General features: G+C 46.6%; 1 protein-coding gene across 1 annotated transcript in view; it reads left to right on the top strand.

Moving 5' to 3' along the window:
* The window catches only part of GALNS (galactosamine (N-acetyl)-6-sulfatase), a 39,487-nt gene that overhangs the window by 3,092 nt on the left and 18,287 nt on the right, over positions 1 to 18,108 (top strand). Inside the window, exons 3-11 of the mRNA XM_082290241.1 lie at positions 661 to 735; positions 1,666 to 1,768; positions 3,925 to 4,068; positions 4,963 to 5,029; positions 5,135 to 5,262; positions 5,985 to 6,124; positions 7,287 to 7,390; positions 13,462 to 13,598; positions 16,132 to 16,234. Of these exons, the coding sequence (XP_082146367.1) occupies positions 661 to 735; positions 1,666 to 1,768; positions 3,925 to 4,068; positions 4,963 to 5,029; positions 5,135 to 5,262; positions 5,985 to 6,124; positions 7,287 to 7,390; positions 13,462 to 13,598; positions 16,132 to 16,234 (1,001 nt within the window). The remainder of the gene's footprint in view (positions 1 to 660; positions 736 to 1,665; positions 1,769 to 3,924; positions 4,069 to 4,962; positions 5,030 to 5,134; positions 5,263 to 5,984; positions 6,125 to 7,286; positions 7,391 to 13,461; positions 13,599 to 16,131; positions 16,235 to 18,108) is intronic.

Raw genomic sequence — 18,108 nt, 5'->3', positions numbered from 1 at the left:
TTCCTTTCTTTTTTCCCCTCAAACCTGATTAGCTGCCAAGAACTGAAACAAAAATGAAGAACAGGGGCTTTTTATTTGGGCTCTCATTTAGGATAGCACTTGCCAGTGTGTTGATGATGTCCTTGCTCAGAAAAGGCATTTAAAATATGCTGAGATCCTGCTAATCCAGTGGTGGGACTGCATATACTTGAAGTTAAGCATCTGTTTAAATATTCCCTGCAGTCAGGACTTGACTTTTATTGTCAAAGCTGGACAGCTCTTTCTTTATGTTTCATGATTTTTGTTCAGTCAAGCTCGAAAGCTTAGCCTTGAGCATCTGACGAGTGTGTGCTAGGATTTCCTCTTAAATACATAATAAATATATCTCTAACTGAGATAGAAGGGTTGCTCCATTGGCTATTCAAAGTAATGACTCTTCAGTGTGGCTGATTTAATGAAGGGGCCAAATTTCACCTGCAATAACTCAAATGATGCATCAGAACCTGGCTCTCTCTGTGGCTCGTGAGAGAGGGGAGTTCTGCCAGTTTTAATGTGGGTGATTTTGTGGCTGTGACAGGAGGACACTGACACACTTCAGTCAGTGTGCTGGCCTCATCTTCCTACAATAATATTAATATTAAGCAGGGAATGGATAGAAATAAATGTTTGTGTTGTTTGCAGCAAGAGCAGCACTGCTGACGGGCCGGCTCCCAGTCAGGAATGGCTTTTACACAACGAATGGACATGCCAGGAATGGTAGGAGCCTCATTCCTGATCCCCCTTCCTCTCCTGATTTCCCTCTGTGCCTTGTAGGAGGTTTCTCTTTGGACAGAGGGGATCTTGCACCAAAAGATGACCCTGTTAAGTGCTGGTAATAAGTGTGAATTGTATTGCTTCCTCCTCTTCAAGCAGAAAACCTCCTCAAATTAAGAGGATGAACCAGGCTGGTTGATCCATTTGTTTGTGCTGGCTGAGAACTGTTTCCTCTGGGCAGGGGAATTGGGGTCTGGTGAAGGAAAATCAGGTGGGGGGTGTTAATACCCAGAGGAAGAACTGGCTGCTCACAGGTTTATTCAGCAGGCAGATTTCTATCCAGTTTTAGAGCAGCTTTCCATCCCTCATGCCTGTGGTGCTTCCAGGGGAGATCCCTGGGTTGATTTGGGTCCCAGAGTCACAAATGCCACGTGCTGGGACATGGTTGGGCAAGAATCAGGAGCCAGGGGTTGATTGCCAGAGCAAAGTCACAGCTGAGATGTCAGGGGCTGAGAGAGACTCTTCATTTCTTTCAGCTCTTGCAGGCTGAGTACCTTTATTGGTTATTTGATTTAGGAAAAAGCTGCCTTCATTTTAGAAAACAGAAGGCAAATTTACAACATAAAACCCACACCTAAAGCACGTGATTTTCTGTGATATTCCCCTTTCAAGGGTCTCCCCTCCACTTTGGGGTGGCAGCCCCCTTTATTATTTGCCCTCATGCACAAGTGGGTGGAAACTTCCCTTTGGTCTCTCTGATTCAATTTATCCTCTCCATCCCATGGGAGGACTTCCAAGGAATGACATTGCTGGGACTCCAAACTAATTGCTTTTTCTGACCCAGTAACACTGCTTCTAATGTTAAGTAGCCATGAGCTGTTTGCTGTAATACTTTGAAGAGTCAGAAAGGTATTTTTGATTTGTTTTCCACAGCCTACACACCACAGGATATAGTAGGAGGAATCCCAGATTCTGAGTTACTGCTTCCAGAGCTCCTGAAGAAAGCTGGTTACATCAACAAGATCATTGGCAAATGGTAAATTTATTTGGAGATCTCTTGCTTTGAGATTTCATGCTGTATGTGTTGGGAAGGAGCAGCAGAAAAAAACAGAATTACAGAAAAAAGACCCCTGTTTTGAAGCTCAAATGTCCAACTTTGGAATGTGTGATGGATCTTCCCCCTGCTGGGATCAATTCCTGAGTGTTCCCATTACAAGTACTTCCATGTATCTTCATACAAAGAGTTGATGGGGTTTTATGTGTGTATTTATATTTATAAACTCCCCAACTCTGTGCTTTCATGCACACCTCACACCACTTATTTAATCAGAAAACACCAGGATGTTCTGTTGGAATTTGCCTTGGGCACCTACATGGTTTTTATCTTCATCTCTTGCTATATGTTGGGTTTTTACTAATAAATGAATTCCTGTGGAAAGTAACAGGAATTTCTTTATCAGTTTCATTAACAGGTTAGAGAAGGGTGGGTTTGAATTGGGGTTGGATTCACCTGCTGGAATTGGGAGGAAAGCAAAGCACCCTAAGACAGTGAATTATTTATCAGCACAAATCCAAGCAGGAGAGTGGCCCTGAAGGATCAGCTCAGTGGGCTGGGTGCAATCAGCTGCAGTTCAGTGCTAATAAATGTAAATTCATACACCCAGGGAAAAGGAATAAACATGGCAAATGCAGATTGGTTCCAGTTCTTTGGAAAAAGACAGGTCTGGAAGGACCTGCAGCTGTTAGCAGGAACAGGACTAAATAGGAATGTGCAGGGCATTACTGTGCATCCAAAAACTTCTCCTGGACAGGGCTGGGAGTGATGCTGAAAAACTGGCAGTGCTACCTGCTCCCTAGAAAGGTGTAAAGAAATGCAAGGTACAGCAGTTAAAGTGGAGTCTCATCCTGGCTGCACAGAGAATTTCAAGGTTTTCCAGCAGAAAATTTTCTTATTGTTTCATCATCCCCTCTAAAAACTTTTCAGGGTATCCAGTGACAGTAAATTCCATGGTTTAATTATAAGTTTGCAATCTTCCGTGACCAGTGTGGAATTTGTTGTGTTTCATTAAATCTCAGATTTTTGTGCTGTGAGAGGCAGAGACTGACCTGCATCTCAGACACTGTTTAATGTCTCTGTAAGTGCTCTTAGGACTTTCTTAGAATAAGATGCTTTTCCATCTCCCCTGTTCCAGAAACAGCCAGGAATAACTTTGTATTCCCACAAGTGGGGAAAGGGTGGGATCCTGCAGGTCAGGCTGGCAGTGGCAGTTACATCACAAGCTGTAATCATAGCTGGAATGATGATTATTCCTGTAATAACCCAGTTTGGAATAGCTCAGAGTAACTCCAAGGATCATTTTACTCCAGGGAATGCATTTTATGCCCTTTATGTTCAGAAAGTGCAGGGGGGGATGGTACAAAGTGGACAGGGGGCAGATGCAGGCTCGTGAAGGGAAGATGGAATGATTAAATAAACATTAAGCTACCAAGATGCTCTTTAGAGACACAGAGGATGGGTGTTCTCTGTCTTAAATGCAGGAAATGTAGATTTTGCAGTACAAAAACTGGAGATTAGAGAGGAGCTTCATCTGGAAGTTAAGGATGGAGGATTTTCAAGCTGCACAGTAGAGAGGAGCTGTCATCGGGAGTAGCTGAACGTGTTTTATGTCCACATGTGCACATAAAAACCTCATTTCGTTTCCATTCAGGTCTCTTTGTACCGTTTTGGCAGCGTGAGTACTCCATAAAGGGGATGAGGATGGAATGGTGCATTTCATGAGCTCTGCCTTGTGTTTTTACAGCTCAGTGGGATAAAAGGGACTTGTCGTAGATCAGAATCCTTAAGTAAAACATTATGTGCATCTCTGCAGTGGTTTGGGGCAGTGTAGTCCATGAGTGCTGATCATCAGACAGCATGGAAGAAGACACCAGTGGAAGGAAAAAAATGGAAAACAGTGATTGGAGAGTAAATAAAATGGAATATAAGTGAGCACTGGGGTGAGTCTGCATGGCTGTGCTTGCAACAAGTGTGCGAGAGCTCAAGACACTGTTCTGGAGTCGTTTATGTGATTGAAGTACTTTGAGTTTTCATTTCTTAGGCAAAGACTGTGTTCTTGCATGCTGTTCTGGTGAGCTGAGTTTTTGCTTCTTTGCAGTAGAATTTTAACTGCAATCTGTTGCTTTTGTTTCCAGGCACTTGGGGCACCGGCCCCAGTTCCACCCCCTGAAACATGGCTTTGATGAGTGGTTTGGATCCCCAAACTGCCATTTTGGGCCCTACGACAGCAGAGAGCGCCCCAACATCCCCGTGTACAGGGACTGGGAGATGGTTGGCAGGTAACCCAGCTCCTTGCCTGGGAGTGGGATTTTCTGGGCTCTCCCTGCTGGCATTACAGAACTGGGTGGGCTTTAAGGTTCCCTCCATCCCAAACTGTTCTGGGATTCCATGATTCTGTGGTTAATAAAGGTCCAAGCACCAAGACCAACCTGGAAGTTGCATGTGGACAGTGTAGGGATGTGGAGCTGCCCTCCCAGAGCTGTTTGCTCATCCCTGGCACCCTGAAGGCTTCCTGTGAGGATTTCACTGCACTCTTGGAAGCTGCTCCCATTCTGTACTGAAAGACCTCTTTGTTCCTTCTCTTCCTGTTTGGAATAACATTTTGTGTGTTTGCATAACTCCGTTCCGTGTTCCCAGTCTGTGCCCTTCTTGTCCATTCATTTTTCACTCTGGTATCATCTCATTTCACTGCTGTTACTCCCCTGAGCACTTCCCCAGGTCCTTCTCTGCTTTACTGGTGGCTAAAGGTCCCTCTAAAATAATGTTTCCAAAGCATTCCCAGGTTCTGCTTCCAGGATTTCTCTGTTTCACTGAAAGTTGTTCTGTACTTCTGAATTTTTATTCACATTCTGCCCAGCTCTCTATGAAGCACCATGAGATTTTTAAGCATTTTGCCCCTTTTCTAACAGCTTAACAGCAAAAGGCCAGTTCCTCAGGTTTGTCCAAAACTTGAAGTCATTAATTTGGATCAAGCTGTGTCACCACTTTGTCCTGTAAGAACAATTATGGTGACATATTTTTCACATCTGGAGAGAGTTTGCTGAGTGTTGACTGTAACTTGTTTGTCACCTCCTTACGCAGGGGAGAAACTCCTTAAAAGGGGAAAAATCCATTTTGTGATGTTTATTCCTTAGGATTGATTTTTTTCCCTCTCTGATTCCTTTTATCTTAAGATACTATGAGGATTTCAAAATTGATCTGAAGACAGGTGAAGCCAACTTGACTCAGCTCTACCTGCAGGTACTATTTTAGTGCTGGCTTCTCAGCCAAGGTGACTTTATGCTTTTGTTTTTTTGGAGAGATTTCGACAGCAGAGGATAAATTCATTTTTATTGTTGTTTACAGGAAGCTCTGGATTTTATTAGCAAGCAGCAGGCCAGCCAGCAGCCATTCTTTTTATACTGGGCAATTGATGCTACCCACGCTCCTGTTTATGCCTCCAAACAGTTCCTGGGCACGAGTCAGAGAGGGCTGTAAGTCCTGCTTTTGGGGACATTGGTTTGTTGGGGTTGTTGTAATTAATTCCTCGTGCTGCTGGAACAGGCAGCCTAAGCAGAGTTCTACTTCCAAGGGGATGGATCACTCCTCAAGTGTGTGTGTGTGCTGAAATGCATTATTTGCTTGGATTGTTCTTCCATAATTTGGCTTTAATCTGAACTGCAGATCATGTGACCCCAGGGGGAGGAGGGGGGCTCTAAGCTCCTTTGCCAGTTGTGTGAGGAGTGAAATGCTGTCTGTGGCACAGATGATTTTTTAGAAGGCTTTTGTATGATTAGTGCCTGTTTTAAAAGCCTGTAAATCAGACCAGCAAACAGGAAAGCACTCCTAAAAGTGCAGTTTGGAGGAGGCAAAGAGCTCTGTAGACACTGGGAGTGTTGCTTCAAAGAGTTTCTAACCATAAGGAAAACAATGTTGTTACCTCCCAGTCTGTGGCAAGGTGGTTTGCCTCTCTTTGTGAATTTTATGCCTGAATTTCTCTGTCCAAGAGGGGCTCACACCTGAGCAAACTCTGACCCTCAATACCCCAGAGGGGCTGCTCTCTGCAGGTCAGAGACACAAGTTTGCAGTGGCAGCAGAAAACCTGATGCATGAGAAGGATTTCTGCAGCACAGGTACAAATTAAGTCCACTGAACACATTGTGCTGACCCTTTTTTTTTTGCTGCTTTGAGTGTTTTGCATCTCCTTTTGCCCCAGGTATGGGGATGCTGTGAGAGAAATTGATGACAGCGTTGGGAAAATCCTGAACCACCTCCAGCAGCTGGGGATCAGTGAGAACACCTTCGTGTTTTTCACCTCTGATAACGGGGCTGCTCTCATTTCAGCTCCCAAACAAGGTGAGGCTCAGCTGAACAAACCTGGGCTTGGCAAATCAAGGCTTAACTCTCTCTCTATGAGAAGAAAAAAAAAAAACCTGTGTGGGGGGTCTGTGTTATGAGTTAGGAGAAGCCTCAAAAGACAGAGTGTTTATGTTTAGAGTAATTTATGTTCAGTGCTTCTGGTCACTGCTGGAGGAGGTGTCCTTGGCCAAATGGAATTTTTCCTGCCCCAGTGTTGCTGTTACCTGTGTGTATTTGCACTGTCAGGGAGGGAATATTCTGTAATTTATTTGGAACCAGGCTCAGTAACTTAGCAGGGTGTTTACTCTGCATCTGCCAAATGCATATTTCAGCCTTCTGAGCAATTACAGAGCGTTCAAGAGTCCCTCATTCTTTAGCTCTCATGAAAAATATCAAGAAGAGAAATGATTTTTGTTACCTCACAAGTTTTCTTTTGTTCAAGTGAGGGTTTTTCTGGAGCAAATCACTGCAAATTGACTTTAGAACCTGCTCTCTCCTCTTTGGAGGCAGACTTGTCTTGTGGTTATTGAACCACAGAGCAGGGAGTAACCTGAGTTCTGATTTCAGCTCAGCCACTGGCTTTGACTTTGTGTGACCTGGAGTCAGTCATGAGACTTCCCTGGTTGTTCCTGAGCTCCAAGGTTGGGTTAAAACTCCGGATATTCCTGCAAAGCTCTGGCCATCTCTGAGAGTGATTCAGGAAATGCAGGATTATTTTTCTCACTCTTATACCTTCCTCTAATATTGTTCCAGTACTTTAAAATTGAAAATCATTATGAAAAAAAAGCTATTTCTGCCTGAAAGTGTCAGGTTTGGTTAACACCCCTAGAGGGAAGAACACCAGTAAGGTATTTCCTGTTTGTTGGGGGTTTGTTTTTCATTTGGTTGTTGATAGCAAGGTGTGTTTAACTGTCCCTTTCTCCCTGTGCTGAAAAGACACTCCTAAAATTTCATCACAAATAGATATTGAAAAAAAAAACCCAAAAACACAACACAACACAACAAACAAGGAAATAATGACAAAAAACCCAACTCTGGTCATGTTGTTTGAAGAAGCAGCCATGCAGAAATGAGAATTCATTTAAAACCAGCCTGGGTGACAGTGTCCTTTTGAAATGCTGGTATTTTGTGGGCTTTAAGGCTGCTTTTCTGTCCCTAGGAGGAAGCAATGGGCCTTTCCTGTGTGGCAAACAAACCACCTTCGAGGGTGGCATGAGGGAGCCGGCGATTGCCTGGTGGCCCGGCCACATCCCTGCAGGAGGGGTGAGTCTCTGCTTTGGGCCCTTCTCAGCAGCCTCGGGTGGACTGCAGGGAGAGGAGAGGTCCTTGCCAGGCTTGGTGGGCTTTGCTTCACACTTTTACCGTGCCCCAAGTCCAGGGCTTTGTGTAAATAAGGAGCTGCTGCTGCTCCCCCAGAAATCGGTGCCATTTTAATGCAGATTTGCATTTAGAGGGTCTGTGCTCAACTTTGCTGGGAGCACCCTGGCTCTGGTCTTGTCTTCCTGCTCTTTTTAACAAACCCTTTACTCTTCTGGACCTCAACATTTCTCACGTGTTTGAACAAATCAGAGTGGAAAGAGCAGGAATTTGTTACCCACACTCTCCATGCCCTGAGGTACCAAGTGGTTTGACCCTCACATCTCTCACGTTGTGCCTGATGAAAGTTCCACTCAGGGAGGCTCAGACACCACATTATTGCTGTGTGCTGCCTGCACACAAATGCAGATATGATCACTTCAAAATAACCCCCCAGTGGCACTGCCAGCCCCCCTTGTCCCAGCTCTCATTACAGAGGGATGCAATCAATCCTGCTGCGGGCTGGGATCACAGGGATAGCACAGCCCCCTCCCCTTGCTGAGCATCTCTGAGCCCTGAAGAAAGTGATCCTTCATTAACTGGGCACCGTGCTTGAGCCTGCAGACTGTTCATAAATAAAACATTTGTCGAAGTTGCATTCCATTGGGGTGGTTTAATTGAGGCAGGCTAATGATAATTTATCATTTACATTTAGGAGGGACCATGAGGCAGCTCAGATCTGCAGCTGAGGGCAGGAGGGTGGTTTGGTTTCATTATTTTTCGAGAGTTCACCAAACCTACCAAGGATGGTTTATTATTTTTCTAATTTGAAATGAAAACAGTCTTTTTGTTTAAATTTAAACATTTCCATAAAGCCTTTGCAAGCCAAGTACAACAGCCCTGGGCTAGCAAAGGAGAACATGAAACTGCAGCTGAGTGTTTTGTTTGCTGGGTCCAAACTAAATAATGTGCTAAAAGTAAACATGCATTATAAATGGGGACGAGAAAATGCCCAAATTTAAAAATTCTTTCCATTGTAGTAACTCTGAGGATAATTAAGAACAGGAGGAGAGAGAAATCCTTGTGCCTGCTTCTTTCCTGCCTGGCTGGGACTCCCCTCCCAGGTAGTTTTTGGGAGCTGCTGCTTGAGCTCCTGGGACCAGGCATTGCTCTGCAGAGCTGTGTGTGCAGGGTGGGCTGGGCAGCTGAGCTGCAGAGCGTGCCTGGAGCTCCCACATTTTGGGAGGCACCCAAAATCCCTCCTCCACCATGCCAGTATCACCCTGAAGCACGTGCTGAGCTTTAAATCCTCGTCATCCCGGGCTCCAGCTCGGGGTGCTCCCGGTGCCAGGTGTGTGCCAGGTGTGTGCCAGGGCTCCGTGGGGGCCTTGGGGAGCCAGTGCTGGTCTCCATGCTCAGGATGTGCTGCTTTGCTCCCAGTGTGATGCTGCTGCTCAGTAACTGTGTAATAGAAACTCACCTGTGTTTTCTGCTTGTGTTCTTGCCTTCGAGGCTCCAGCACTGCTCCCTCAGCAGCCCTGACCACAGGTGAGAGACTTGTGTCCACCACGACATTTTTGGCTTTTTTTCTGTACCTTGCTATAGCTTCCCCATCCTCTGGAGGAGTTTTAATTGCCCAGCCCCAGTCCTGTGCGCTCCAAGGAGCTGTAAAATGTGGGAAAGCCCCTTCAAAGTCTCTCGTTGCTCCTTCTTTTCAGGAGTTGAAGGAAACAAAGGCTTGGGAGATCTGAACTTCAGCACAGAGCTGAAGGGTCAACTCCTTCCTGCGCTGGATTTTCTCCCAGTGCAGTGGTTGTTCCTTTTGAGGAGCAAGGGAAGGGCCAGGAGCTGTTTCAGGTGCAACAACTGGAGCCAGGAAAGGAGAGCTCGTGTCTCTGGTCAGTGAAATGCAGTTATTGGGTGGAAAACTCCTTCTGCTGATGGGAATGCTCCAGGGAGACCTCATTGCAGCCTTCCAGTGCCGTGGGACAAGGAGGGAAAGGGACTTTTTGTATGGGCAGATAGTGCCAGGACAGGACACAGGGAATGGCTTCCCACTGCCAGAGGGCAGGGCTGGATGGGATATTGGGAAGGAATTGTGCCCTGGGAGGGTGGGCAGGCCCTGGCATAGGGTGCCCAGAGCAGCTGGAGCTGCCCCTGGATCCCTGGCAGTGCCCAAGGCCAGGCTGGACATTGGGGCTTGGAGCAGCCTGGGACAGTGGAAGGTGTCCCTGCCATGGCAGGGGTGGGACAGGACAGGCCTTAAGGTCCCTTCCAACCCAAATCAGTCCATGATTCTACCTTGCAGTTGGTTAATAATTTTATTGATAGAGCAGGTTGGGGTTTTTGTTTTTATTAGAGAGCACAGTGATGTGCTGAAATAAAGGAGCACCCCAGCCTAAACAGAAGAAGTGAGGGGACAGGGTGGGAGCACCTGCCAGGCTTCCTGTGGAGCTTGGGATAATTGGTGCATTTGGCTGGTTTGCAGGTTTTTGGAGGAGGAATATGCCTCAGGAGTCTGTGTTGCTCTTGGCATCAACACTCAGTGAGTTCTGGTCCCCCATCAGGAATATTTATTCACACACAAACAGCCTTGCTGCACTTCCCTCCTCGGCTCCGTTTTCCAGGTGAATTCACAACAAATCAGCATTTCAACATTCCCCACATCACATCTGCCTTCTGGAAGGATCCAGCTGGAAAAAAAAAAAAACCACCATATTCTGTTGGTATTTGAATCCTCCTCCTCACTCCCCTCGCCCTCCTCCCCTTCCTCTCTCGTGCCTGCTTCCTGAAGGAGAAAAGAACATATCAACCCAAAGACAGCATTGCAACCTTTTCTTCCCTATCTCCCATGGGGCACAAATTGAAATTGAATTAGACAGGGATATCAGGTCTGCTCGCTGTGATAACTGTAAAAGGATTTTATTTAAAAACACCCTGACATTTGTTCACCCAGTTTCAAATATTTAGCTTTCCTCCTTTCCATTCCTGGCGGGGGCGACTTTATTAATTGTCGCCTTTGATTCAGAGTTAAAGCTTGAAAGCACTGATAACAGCACTGGGGACTATTTCTTCCAGCGCCGTGGCCCACAGCAAAAGGATTTCATTTTCTTAAAGACGTTGTGTGGATACTGAGAGTTTATTAAAAAGAAGGGGGGGAAGAAGGGGGGAAAAAATCCGTCCTTACGTGCGTAATACCGGCTGTTCCTCACTGATACAGCAATATCTGATCTCCCTCCGTTTATATATTATTTATTTTCTCTGGGCTGTTGCCCTCTCTGGATTTTTCTTTTTCTTTTCTTTAAAAAAAAAATGAAATAAATAAAAGGGAAAGGCAGCTAGAATGAAAGAGCCCTGTTGACAGGAGAAAAATGGTAATTTTTTTATTTTTTCTCTGAAAATACTTCAAAGTTTTATATAAATATTAACCTTTTTTTTTTTTTTCCTTTTTCCTTCTTCAATGTGGTGCTGCAGAGCACAGATAAATCCAAGTGGCTGTGGCATGGGCATTTAATTTCCTTAAGAAGTTTTCTCTGCTTCACGGCAAAAATGTTGTCTGAGACCAGAAACGTAATTGGATGATTAAAGAGAGTCATCTACATCTGGTGCTGGTTAATAAGGGCCAGGACAAGGGGAGCGTGGTGGCCCCCCAGGATTGTCCCCACGCTCTGGATAAATGAGGTGACATTAAAGGCACGAGCCCGGGGTCAGCGATTGCCTCTTATCAAAAGATTGAGGCGCTGGGACGGAGCCACAGCAGGAAAAGTGACTTTTGGATTAGATGTAGAAATTGTGAGAGCTCTGATTACAAAAGGGCTCAGCCAGGGGCTGCCTCTGGGTGTGGGGTGGGGGCAGCAGGAGGGGTCCGAGCTGCTCTTCCCTGGAGTTCTGCAGCTGGGAATGAGCCTGGCCCGAGGTGCTGGGAGCTGCTCATGCCCTGCGCTCCAGCCCTGGGGAGCTGGGGCTGCCCAGCCTGGGGGACCGGAGCTCAGAGGGGCCCTCAGCCATGTCCATGTGCAGGGAGGGACCAGAGGGGCCCTCAGCCATGTCCATGTGCAGGGAGGGACCAGAGGGGCCCTCAGCCATGTCCATGTGCAGGGAGGGGACAGAGGGGCCCTCAGCCATGTCCATGTGCAGGGAGGGGACAGAGGGGCCCTCAGCCATGTCCATGTGCAGGGAGGGGACAGAGCAGGGCCCAGGCTCTGCTCCCAGGGCCCAGCCATGGCACAGGAAGGAACTGATCCCAGGAAGTTCTACCTGGGCATGAGGCAGAGCTTCTTTCCCCTGTGCCCAGCGGGCGTGTGGAGTCTCCCTCAGGAGATACCCCAGAGCTGCCAGGCTGCCATCCTGTGCTCTGGGATAGCCCTGCTGGAGCAGGGAGGTGGGATGGGATGATTAAAATCATTTAAAGGAGAGGAAAAGGCTGCACTAAAATAAGGAATAAATGTTCTCCAAATCCCATCCAAGCTGGCCTTGAGCACTTCCAGGGCTGGGGCAGCCACAGCTTCTCTGGGAAACAGCTCCCTTTGTTGCTGCCCCCAAGGCCAGGCTGAGCAGGACCTTTCCCAGGCAGTGCCCACGGATAAATCCTGAACTCGAGTGCCCAGGACCTGTTGGTCTTGGTCAGCTCATCCAGCTGCTTTCCCAGGGATTTCCACAGCCAGGCTTCCTCTTGTGCTTAAAGCTTTGCACTTTGTTTCCTCCCAAGGAATTGTGGCAGGATTCCTGCATGCAGCTTTAATAAGATGTGTTCCTGCCAACACCTCCTGATGAATGAAAGCCATTAAAAATTGAAATGACTGTAATCAAGTAATGTGATATTGTAATGTTAAACTTGTAATTAGGCCCCTGCATGTTGCTTTCTCCAGTTGTTTTTTGTTTTTTTTAATTTCTTAATTCTTCCTTTGTGCTCAGTTTGTTCAGCTCAGTCTCTTAATACAAGGCTTAGTGTCCCAGGAAAAACAGCGGTTTTCCTTTATTTTTGAGCTAGCATCTCACAAAAATTCATTTATCATGCCATCGTTTGTTGCATTTAAATAATTAGTGTCAGCTTAGAGGCCGAGGGTCTGTTTGTGAGTAGAAGGAATCAGAGGTAAAAAGTCTTTGATAGTCCCAACATTGTTCTGTTGGGATTAGACTTGGATTTTAGTCAGAAAGTGCTGTGGTACTCACAGATGTGGGGTTGTATCCAATGGTTTCTTGTTTCCCAACAAGTGCTATGGCTGAAGATGCCCTTTCCCTGTCACATCTCGTGCTGGTGCCTCCTGGTGCTCCTGATCTGGCAGTATCTGCTTTAATTTAGTGTGTCATTGACTAATTAAACACCCTACAACAGCTCCCACGGTCAGGGAGGAAAAAAAAGTTTCAGAAAGAATCAGGCAGAACAGACTTTGTAGGGTTTTAAAATATAAATAATTAAGAGCAGAGAGATGAGTATGGCTTCTAAGTAAGAAAGAAGGGGAAAAAAAACCCCTTGCACATCTCCATTGAAGCCAAACCCAGATGTTTTCCTCCCTTATTAAAATATGGACTATAAATACCACAACTTTACAGTTCTTGAATTGTTGGAAATGGTTTGCAGATGAAGTCATCAGGCTCTTTTTGTTATTATCCATCTATCCCTGTGCTTTCTGGGAACTCTCTCAGGGTATTCTGGACTCCAGAGATGACCTGGAGAAGGGCACAAACAGAGGACTTTTTTTTCCCTTGGTGTAAGTGCTGATTTTTCAATCCACGGATGAGTTGGAATTTGCTAAATTAAGCTGAGCCCTGCGACAACACGCTCCTGGAAAAGGGATACACAGGAGCGAGGAGAGGGAGAGGAAAATGGAGAAAAAAAGAATCAAAATGCAAATTCTCCCTGGAAGTGGAGAAATAGGGGTTGTTTCCTTGGCTTTATTATTTTCAGAGGAGTTTGCTGGTGACTGCAGCAGTGTAAAGGGAGAGCTTTTCAGGAAGCTTTGAAGGGAACCTGTTTCCTTGTGGATTTTCCTGAAAGGCTCTTTGCAAATGTGTTTCTGTTGATTTTTTTGTTCCAGGTCAGCCATCAGCTGGGCAGTGTGATGGATCTGTTCAGCACCAGCCTCTCCCTGGCGGGTCTGCAGCCTCCCAGTGACAGACAGATTGATGGCATCGACCTTTTACCTGTCATCCTGCAGGGCAAGCTAATTGACAGGTCAGTTATTATCCCCGAGCTGCCAGCCCTGCTCCTGGCTGAGGGGATGCCAAATTCAGGGCTGGTTTTTTTAACACCAGCTCACAGATACTGAATAGGAACTGAATGGGTGCAGCTTTGCTCCCACTCTGTGAGGTGGGGCAGCAGCAGAGCTTCCCACTGTGCTCCCGCTCTGCTGGAACAAGCTGGGGTGGGAATTCCTGACATGTGGCATGTTGCCATACAGTGGAGTCTGGGGACAGATGAAAATGTCACAGGGTTAGCAGGGATCCCTGGAACAACATATGGCAGTAGGGGAGATAAAAGCCTGAGAACTGGAGCCTGGCTGGGGGAGAATCCATTATTTATCACTGGAAAAGCAGCCCGGAGTGTGCTGGGTGCTTGTCCTGCTGCAGAGGTGGGAGGTAAAGGCTGTGCTGTTGCAGAGGACCTGGAAACACACCTCTTCCCAAGGTCCTGGATCTGGGAGTGCTTCTGCAGGGATAGATTTGGGTGGAAGACCTGGAATCTTTGTGTACTGTCAGCTCTTGGGCACAGGCACCGAGATCTGACAGCAAATCCTGCCAACAGATATTTTATTGGAACTGTCAGAGGTCAAGAGAGGTCTTGGAGTTGGGATTTTGGTGAGGAATTTGGCAGCCTGGGAAATCTGGCTACAAGCATATTCTTTGGGAGATAGCAAGGAAACTTATGCATGGAAAACATTTCTGGAGCTCTTTTCTTCGTTGGATAAGAGCCTTTGTGCTGTGAAATTCCTCCTGTGCCTGTTAAGCAAGGAGCACACCTGAGTGTTACCTGACAGGAGCCTTGCAGGTTCCTCAAACGCAGCCTGGCCCATTTTCTGGAAGTTTGGAAAGTTTCTTTGTTGTTTTAAAAGGGAATTTCAGTGCAGGCACCAACCCCTTGTTTGTGTTACAATAACAATCACTCAAAGCACATTGTGGCTTTTTCCTTCTTTTTTTTCCTTCTTTTTTTCCTTCTTTTTTTCCTTCTTTTTTTCCTTCTTTTTTTCCTTCTTTTTTTTTTCCCCTAGACCTGACCAAGACGAAGTTTTCACAGCTCCCCAAAAACTTTCCAGAAGATGCAGTTGTTGTGTTCTTTTAAGCTTAAAAAGGAAAAAGTGAATGGGGGGGGGGGGGAAAAGAAATCATTTGTATCAGAATATTGAGTACAAGCTGGAATCCTCCTTCAAAATAAAAAATGTATTTTTTCAAAAAGGAAAACCCTAAAACCTTCAGTCAAAGGGGGACATAATTGGTCAAAGATTGAGTGTTCATGGGAAGGAAAAGGAGGCTGGAGCACTTGGTGGAATATTTTTGGGAGGTTTTGTTGATGGGGCTGGTTCAGATCAGGTGCTGCAGTTTGGCAGGTCTCTGGCTGCCTTTATTTCACTTCCAGGTGTGTTAAGGATGCAGGAATGGGCCCTTCTGGGAGCAGCTTCCCCTTCTTCCTGGGGACCAAGTTGTTTCCCCCTTGTTCCTGGTGGCAGCTCGTGGTTACAAAGGAGGGAGGCTCATTGTTTGTGTGAGGCTGAAAGAGCTCTAAGGCCACTGCTGTCATTCAGACAGGGATATTTAAATTTCACCTTGCATTTAGGGACAGGTTTTTCAAGGTGGCATCACCGGAGTGAGTCGATTTTGGATGGCATCTGAGAAGACAAAGGCCCCCCCTGACAGTGACAAACAGCTCTGCCCTCGTGTCCTGTCAGCAGCCCAAAACAGCTGGAGAGAAGAGCTGACCTCGTGTGAGGAGCTGCACCAACAAATCAACCCCCTCTCCTGCAGACAGTCCCTTCCAGTAAAATTTTGTGCTGTTCCCTCAAACAAACCAGGAGTGTTTTGTTGGGAAAACTGTCAGGAACATTGCTGGGATGCCCAGGGAAGTGCACAGATGCAGCGAGTGAGATGCATTTCCCAGATGAATTATTAATTAGGGAAACCTCTGGGAACAAATGCAGCTTTAACAGTGTGTTTACATGCTGCAAAGTGAGGTTTGGGGGGAAAAAATTGATAGGAGTTAAAAGCACAGCAGGTCTGGCTGCCAGGTTTTTCCATATGGAGTTTCTCGGAGATGTCATCCAGAACACGCCAGCAGCTGGTGTCCTCCCGGCCACCCTGTCCGTGTGACACTGACAGCTCGATGGCAGAGCTGTGGAGCTGCTGGGAAGAGGAGGCTGAGCATCCCAGAGCCCGTGAATCCCACTTTTCCCCTCCCACCCAGGCACTTGAGAGCTGTTTGACGTTGAAACCGCCACGCTCCAGAGGAAATCCCAGGGGCTGAGAGTTCAAGGATTAACAATCACTGGCAGCCAAGCTGGATAATGTTTCATTCTTGCACCGTGTGAGCTCTCAACTTGATGAGCACTTTAAGAAATGTTAATTGAAAACCTTGCAGAGGAGACTATTAGGAGGCAGCCTGTTCCTGCCTGATATCCACATGGGAAGTCAGATGCCATTAAGGGGTTTGTGGCCCTTATCAGGAGGCTGGGCCCGGGCTGTTGGGTGTTTCTCATGCAGCTCTGCTCTCCTTGCAGGCCCATTTTCTATTATCGTGGCAACGAGCTGATGGCAGTGAGAGCTGGGCTTTACAAAGCTCACTACTGGACCTGGAGCAACTCCTGGGAGGAGCACAGCAAGGTAATGGCACAGGGACCTGTCCCTGGAGTCACCGGATCCTGGGGACAGGCACCCTTTCAATTGGGGGATGTCACCATGCTTCAGGCTCCTCAGAGCTACCAAGGCTGCTGTGCAGGTTTATGTTGGATATCAGGAATATTTCTGCCCCTAAAGGGCTGTCCAGCCCTGGCACAGCTGCCCAGGGAGGTGGTGGAGTCCCAGTCCCCCTATTTATCAGCCATATGGATGTGGCACTTGGGGACATGGGTCAGTGGTAGCCTTGGCAGTGCTGGGGGAACAATGGGACTCGATGGTCTCTGTGGCTTTTCCAACCTAAATAATTGTATGTTCCTAAAAAAACCAAAGGAGACTGGTCTCACACACCCCCTCTCCTGAAATCAGGGACAAAGAGAAGAAAATGAGCAAATTCCAAGTTGTTCTGAAGGAGGCTCCCTTTAATCAGCACTTAATCCCCCTTAGTATTGAACTTTCCCTGCTGAATTCTGAGCTTTTAGGTGTCCCCTTATGGTTGGACTCCCTGATCCTTGTGGGTCCCTTCCAACTCAGGATATTCTGTGATTCTGGGAAAGTCTGGAGCCTGATGCCACACTGACCACTTACCTCCAAATTCCTGGCACAAAACACCTGGTGCCCTGAACTGTTGAAATGGAACTGGGATGAGTTTGTTGGGTTTGTGATGGTTTGAAAGGAAAGCTGTAGGAAAGGCTCAGTGGAGAGAACAGCAGTGCTTGAAAACAGTGAAATAAATGTGTTTAACCTGTTATCAGCACTTTTGTGAGCTCACATCATGCTTTTATTTCTCTTATTTATTCACTTCCTGGCTGATCTCCTCACAGTTAGATGTTAAGCACTATAATTTCCTTTTGGGTTTGTGTCTTTCTTGGGCTCTAAACTCTGGGGCATTTGCTGAGTGGCAGCTTCACTCGTGTGCCTTGCTGGAGGTACCCTCAGACAGGAACCCAGTGCATTAAGGCCCAGCTCTCAGCAATCCTAGCAGCAGCCTGGGCTTGGGGAGGGATTGTTTGCATGATTTTTTTTTTTTATGCCTTTTTTTTTCTTTTTTTTGAACTTATGGAAGGTCCTCAAGGCATCACAGGTGCAGAACTAAGTGCTGGTGACATTTGTGGATATAAAAGTGCAGGGATTCTTTCATTGGGATGTCCTGGGGGATAGAAGGAAGTGTCAGCTCCAAGGGAGTCATTTACATTCAGGGCTGTAAATGTGTGTGTTTGTCTTTTTTCAGACTGCAGTGCTCCAGGAGTCAGAGCTTGTTTTACAGGGAGCAAGGAGGAAAGGAAAGTTGGCTCTAGAAATGTATTTTATGTTCTGTCTCAGTGCTAATTCCACACAGATAAAATGAGATCATTTGTTTGTCTTGTGTGTGAGTAAAACCTGTTTATCACCCGTGGAGGGTTTTCCCTGGGTGGGAGGAACTGGGAGCTCCTCTGTCCTTGTGTTTGGTGTAGGGGTGGCCTCCTGCTCTTGCCATGAGCGTGGCAAATTCCCACAGGAATTCTTGCTCTCCGTGGTGATAAAAGCACATAGCCACACTTCCAGCCCCAGTTGGGAAATAAATAAACCCCTCCATGGAACTAAACTTATCCCTACATGTCTGAGTGTGTAACAGTGATAATGGGGACCAGCTACTCCTTCCAGAGGCTCTCCCACTGTGAGCAGTGGCAGTGCTGCAATTAAGGAATATTTATTTCTTTCCGAGTCTTTGTTTAACTGCTGTCTGATAAAAGTCAGCAATTATCCTGTACATCAGAGAGACGATTACAAATCCACTCTCTTTCCTGCAGCTTGGATCACATGAGCTTGATGTGGGGAAAATTGGAGCACATTAGTGGCCAGAGCAGCCATTAACAACATGC

This window comes from Coloeus monedula, assembly GCF_965178545.1.
Source record: "Coloeus monedula genome assembly, chromosome: 13".
Taxonomy (NCBI): domain Eukaryota; kingdom Metazoa; phylum Chordata; class Aves; order Passeriformes; family Corvidae; genus Coloeus; species Coloeus monedula.
This window is presented reverse-complemented; position numbering and strand designations above follow the sequence as displayed.